The sequence below is a fragment of the Pecten maximus genome, chromosome 11 (genome assembly GCF_902652985.1).
Source record: "Pecten maximus chromosome 11, xPecMax1.1, whole genome shotgun sequence".
NCBI classification, from domain to species: domain Eukaryota; kingdom Metazoa; phylum Mollusca; class Bivalvia; order Pectinida; family Pectinidae; genus Pecten; species Pecten maximus.
This window is the reverse complement of record NC_047025.1, coordinates 3,762,477-3,768,437: the sequence shown is the minus strand read 5'-3', so window position 1 is coordinate 3,768,437 and position 5,961 is coordinate 3,762,477. Positions and strand designations below refer to the sequence as shown.

The 5,961-nt window shown below is 35.1% G+C and overlaps 1 protein-coding gene across 1 annotated transcript; it reads left to right on the top strand.

Annotated features, from left to right (window-relative positions):
- The first annotated feature begins 2,111 nt into the window (after nt 1-2,111).
- On the top strand, nt 2,112-4,461 carry LOC117338212 (histamine H3 receptor-like). The gene is given in 2 exon segments (XM_033899468.1): nt 2,112-3,039; nt 3,041-4,461. Coding segments are annotated over 2 exon segments (1,533 nt in total). The 5' UTR covers nt 2,112-2,470; the 3' UTR covers nt 4,005-4,461.
- Nucleotides 4,462-5,961: the final 1,500 nt, after the last annotated feature.

Sequence of the window (5,961 nt, the reverse complement as noted above, 5' to 3'; positions counted from 1 at the left end):
TGGTCAACGACCACTGATAAAAACGAAAACACCAATTTATCATGATTTAAACCTTCGTCGTTAACGAGTATTAATTCACTGTGGTGGTGGTGGTGGTGGTGGTGAACGGATTGTACAAAGGGCACAGAAGACAATAGCGTCTTTCAATAGAAAAATTAGCGTTAGATATAGTATAACAAAAAAAAAATGAATAAAACTGATTCATATATGTAGGTGTTTTCGGCCTTGAACTTCTCGTCAGTGATGCAAATGGCCTAAAGCATTTATACTTAAGAGGTCTGAGAAAACTCAAAATACATCGAAAGAAACGCCAAAATTTAGACGCTTAGGTACAATAGCACCATAATTCAAATTTGATTTCAAATGAATGTCAAGAAAATAAAAAAAAATGAATAAATAAAAACGAGATATCAGTGTCAATTTGAAAGGTATACAATATTGCAATATTCGTATTTAAAACATTTGACAAATAAATGTTTGCTGATCAGCAAATATTTCATATATATATGTATAATAGGGAAAGTTTCAAGATATCTGACAGCACTGATAATTTGTAGGAATTAAGAATAATGCTATGGTCGTCACCATACTCATAAAATGTCTGGCAATTTGGTTTTGGCTACCTCAATACGCATTTCGAGAACGTGACATTTCTTTGTTTTATTTAAAATCACACGGCGAGGGTTGTTGATTAACATCTGATAGTATTTCTCTAATGGTTTGCTTATAAATGGTCCATTGCCATCTCAGCAGTTTGAGGTGATACAACCTGGACTTTATATAGATTTATATCGTAGGTTTCGTCAATAAAGCAAAACACGTTTACCATTCCGGAACACCTGGTCCAATTTACCTACATTTTAAAGGGCCTCTATGCAATCTATATTTTTTTAATAGTTTGCCATCGTTCTATTGAATTTCGGGAAGACGACCATAACATGTCACGTGTTACTAGATGCCCACTATTGGACCATACAACACACAGTATCGGCTAAGCATACACAACTCTACAGCTTTTTAGAGCAAATAATTAAATTGTTATTTTTCGGCATAGAATGATATTCCGGATATAACGCGGAAGGTGGCGTTACTGGTCAAGATTAATTATGCGATTGGTCAATGTAGCGGTATATGCAAAATGCAGATTTGCAGTTAAAAACGAAACAGAGTTAAGATTGAATGCAACATAAAAAATTGGATGTATCTTTTCAAATGACACATTAATAAAATTTCATTCCTGATTTAAATGCAGTCTTATTATCACCAAAAATGATTCAAACTGATATAATTTTGTTATCCGTGCTGAAACGCATTAGTTAGTAAATTTATTTCATCAGCAGTTTTACATTATAACCACCAGCATTAAAACTATACCATTAATCTTTTCTAAAGATATTTCTTGTTTCATTTAATTAGTAAACCTAAAAATGGTTTTCTTAGTAACCTTAAAATGACATTGTAGTGCGTTCAATATTCTTCTTTGTTCTATTTCTTAGTGGAAAAACTGAAGCCATTAATCTCATATATTCTCCTCATTTCATCCATAAATATTTTAAATTATTGACAGTTTGACATATTATCGTTTTTTTGCTTATTATTATTTTCTTTCTTTCAGAAGGTTTGAAAATAGATGTTTACAATATGGTAGTTGATTTTGAAAGAAACTTCATCCGCGAAATTGCTGAATAGGATACAAAGTGTACGTATGAAATGAGTCATCAACAAACTACCGATGCGATGTATTTGTAATCTTGTCTTAAAAATTGTCACGCGTGCCAACGATAGATATTTCCATCAATCCCTATTCTGTATCAAATCGAACTGAAATTTGCATAAAGGGTTATCAATAATCGGGCCAAGCATACATACCAAGACATGCCGTGGACAAACATGTCAGACCTACAATATGCGAACAAAATCATTGGATTGCCATGTCGCCAGGGATGCTAATCTCGAACTACCAAGACGATCGATATTTGGCTACAGAGGCTGCTCCCTGACTGATTGACAGGCTGTTGTTATGTATCGGGGACTGTCGGCTAAGCCAGTGCCTGCGATTCTTACTGCTGTTTAGCTTGGTGTATGTGACGACAGTTTTGCTGCCGTGGAGCTTGGAATAAAACAGGCCTCGCGTAATGCGTTGTATCAGTTGGTGAATTGGAACTGTAGCACGCGCACGGACTGAGCTTTCTGTGAATGAACATCACTGCAATCAATGCATGAGCAGCATTGCGTATTCTCTCTAGGATTCTTAAACGAGATTTTTCTTGTGAAATTATTGAAGTAAACCAGCACAGTTTAAAACTTGTTATAGGGACGATGGTTACAATCCTTTGCGTGAATGCATTGTACACACATAGACCCTACCACGGTGGCGTGTGCCTTTCATTTTCCATAGAAATTGACTGTTGTTTGCCTTGAACCTACAAAAGGGACTGACATTAGAAAATATTTGTTCTCCATGTTAATTATGAGTGAAATCCACATGAACTTCTGGAAAATGAACGAAGACGAAGCCAGTTCTACAATGAAATCAAACGAGGAGTTGTATTACCCACGGAGTGATGCTGATAATGCCCTCTTCATCAATGAAAACTTCTCTCGTCATCTCATCACAGCTGAGAGTGAACCCGGACTTGTCGTTGAAACTGAGGATGATCAACTCAGTTTATGGCTTGCGGCTGTTCCGCTCATCGCCATGGTCGTGGTCAACGTATTGGCAAATGGTGCCATTATACTCATATTCATTAAAAAGCGGTGCATTCGAAGATGTCGGAATATATATATTCTAAGTATTGCTGTTGCAGACTTTCTGATCGGACTATCAATGCCGCTGTCAATTGTTGAGACTTTAAGCCGGAAGTGGATATTCTGGCCTTTTTCGTGTTGGATTTTTCTCATGGTAAGATACTCACTTTTTTTCATCTCTTTCATCAGTATTATACTGCTAACTCTCGATCGCTGGTGGTCTATCAACTTTCCATTTTCTTACCGGGTACGTCAAAGCAGAACAATGGCCACCATAATTGTAGTGTGTTCTTGGTTTGTCAGTTTCATCCTTCACATTCCCCTCATCCTCGGCTGGGAGAACTTTTGACGCCACGACAGGAGTCAAATCAGAGACATATTGTCGTGTGCCACTAAAGAGAAACTTCATCTTTACTATTTGCGCATTTGTACTGGAATATCTTACCCCACTCACGTGCCTCATCTTCCTGAACTTTGGAATTTATTTTAAACTTTCAAGGAGAAGAAATACAAAGAAGTTAAGAAGGTCAATGAGTACGTCAGATACTTATATGTTGTACAGCAGGAAAACGTCTTCAGATTCCGGCGGCAGTAATAGCTTTAATAACAACAACAATTTTGATGACGCGCCGTCAGATGTGACGTTGTACACAAATATGCCTGACGTCAGACGTCACAGCGTTTATTTGTACACATCACGCCGATCGTCTTCTTCTCTTTATAAAGTGCCTAAGAATTCTTTGGGCAATTTCAACCGAGCTCATCAAAATAGTCGACGAGTTTCTGTAGACACTGCCTCTCTTATCAAATCCAACAGGAACAACCATTGTGTTGTTCAGCAAAAGCCAAGCTTTCCTTCGCGCAAGCAGAGTGACGATATCGTTAAGGACTTCTTAGGACGACAGGACAAAAAGGCAATATTGTCTTTGGGACTTTTGACATTGGTGGCATCTGTGTGTTGGACTCCATACACACTAAGTAGTGTGGTAAGCGCTTTTTGTCCATCATGTATTCCATCTTGGCTATCTGTATTCTTCTATTGGATACTGGCGGCTAATTCCACAATCAACCCGTTCCTGTACGGAATCGGAAATCCGGACTTTCGAAAGGTGCTGCGAACATGGATGGCTTGCTTTACGCAGCATGGTATTAATATGGACAACGAAACGTTGTTGTATTGTCAACTGCAACAGAACTGTGAGCTTGAGACTCTCCGAGAATACAACGTGCTTCAATTAAAGAACAGTTCTTTGTGAACAGGTTAATTGGTTTAAGCATAGGGAGCTGAAGACTGTGATGAATCATTGATTGTTTAGTAAAGTTTCGTTTCATCGTTAAATATTCCATCAAACTTGTTAAAATTGTAATGTGTAATATTTAATCAAAATTGTTTGTGAACGGATTCATTAAAATATTTTTTTATGATATTTGATATTTAATTTGATTATATCAAATGTCATCATTCAAACAAAATTCATAAGTTAATTAATCATTTTTTTGTGTTTTATCCATGCGAGTGTTATTTATTGTTTTAATTAGTATTTTATCGTTTGTTATATTTTAAATAATGCTAATATGATATTGTTCAGTTGAAATTATCCTAAAACTGAAATTTATATTTTAATTGTTAAATATTTGACGGCAAACTGTAACTTTGCGCCATGGAAATCAATTCAAAATCATATTGATAAAAAAAAGGGAAAACAAAACAAAAAAAAACAGCTGTGATAAAAAAATTGCTTGTACGACCAATAATTGATTTTTTATTTTAATATTTTGCATTAATTTTATTTTTTATTTCATTCATTTATTTATTTTTATTGATTTTCTTTATAAAATATAGTTTTGTAATTTATTTCAGTATTTTATGAATTAAATGTGAAGAAAAACTATGAGATCGCGATGGCTGTGATGTATTTTTGAATTCCTTCTGTTGGTTGTGAACGTTATTTTGGTTGCATCTGGAGAAATGATATGAACTGCTTGTTGACATAGAAGTAAGTTATTCTATTGTTTGATTAGTTGAGAAAGTAATCAATTTGTTGGTTGAAGATAGAGAAAAGCTTGAGGTCGATATGAGCAATGTAAAAATGATTTTTGTTGATTTTTTTGGTTTTTTTTTTTATTATTATTTATTGGGAATTTTGCTATGTTTGTTACATTTGAAGAAAAGCTTTGAGCACATGGTGACAGTAATTAACTATTTCATTTTACTGCTGGTCGAGAAAGTCATTTTGCTGGTTGCATGTGGCAAAATTCTATGAGAGATGTACGTGTCATGTTTACTTGGCGAGTAAGTCTATTTGCTATGAGCCTGAGATGATATGAATGCCCGTATAATGTGTGGATTGAGAATAATATTAACTACCAATGATGATAAATATGATATATATTTATGTTGAAGGTTCTATTTCCCCTCTTAAACATATCGTATTGTTGCCATTGTCAGATCTTTCTAAGAATCTGTACAACCGTCTGTGATCCCTCTGTGGACGTGGGAAATTCCATGCCTGTGTGAGCATTCATTGTAAAACTTCTATGACTATAATTGAAATGTGTAATTATTTTATATGTTAACTATTGTTCCGTTTTAACTGGACAAAATGAAAATGAAAAACTAAACCCATGTCTTTGTTATTTTTATGTTCTTATTCGTGGTCTTATATATAGAGAGAAGAACACTTATACATTTGCCGGGGTTAATCAAGGATTTGGGGAATACTAACTATCATGAAATTTCGGGGAGTTATTGAATTATTCTTTAAATTTGAACATTTTACATCTATTCTTTGCTGCAATTCTTACGCGTTTCATCAAAAGGCGGGGTCAACATTTGGCCCCCGCACCAATTTCTTTCATATTTTCCTCATATGCAGATATTTAAGCATTGAACGGCTTTCAGTTGGCATTCATATTGACTATGAATGCCAACTGAAAGCCGTTCAATGCTTATATTTACCATCTGCGATTTTTTATTTGTCGTGCGATTTTTTTTGAAATTTTCAAATTCAAATTCAGTTGGCAGTTCTTAAGCTGGTGAACTCGCAACTGAATTGGTAGGGTTATATAGTGGCAGTGCCATACAATGGTAAATATATGTAATAAACCATAACCCCATATAGGATTAGTCATTATCACTACGGATAGTCATACTGGACCTCCTTGCATAAAACCAAAATAAAATCCAAGCGGGGACCGATGCTAATGTTAAAT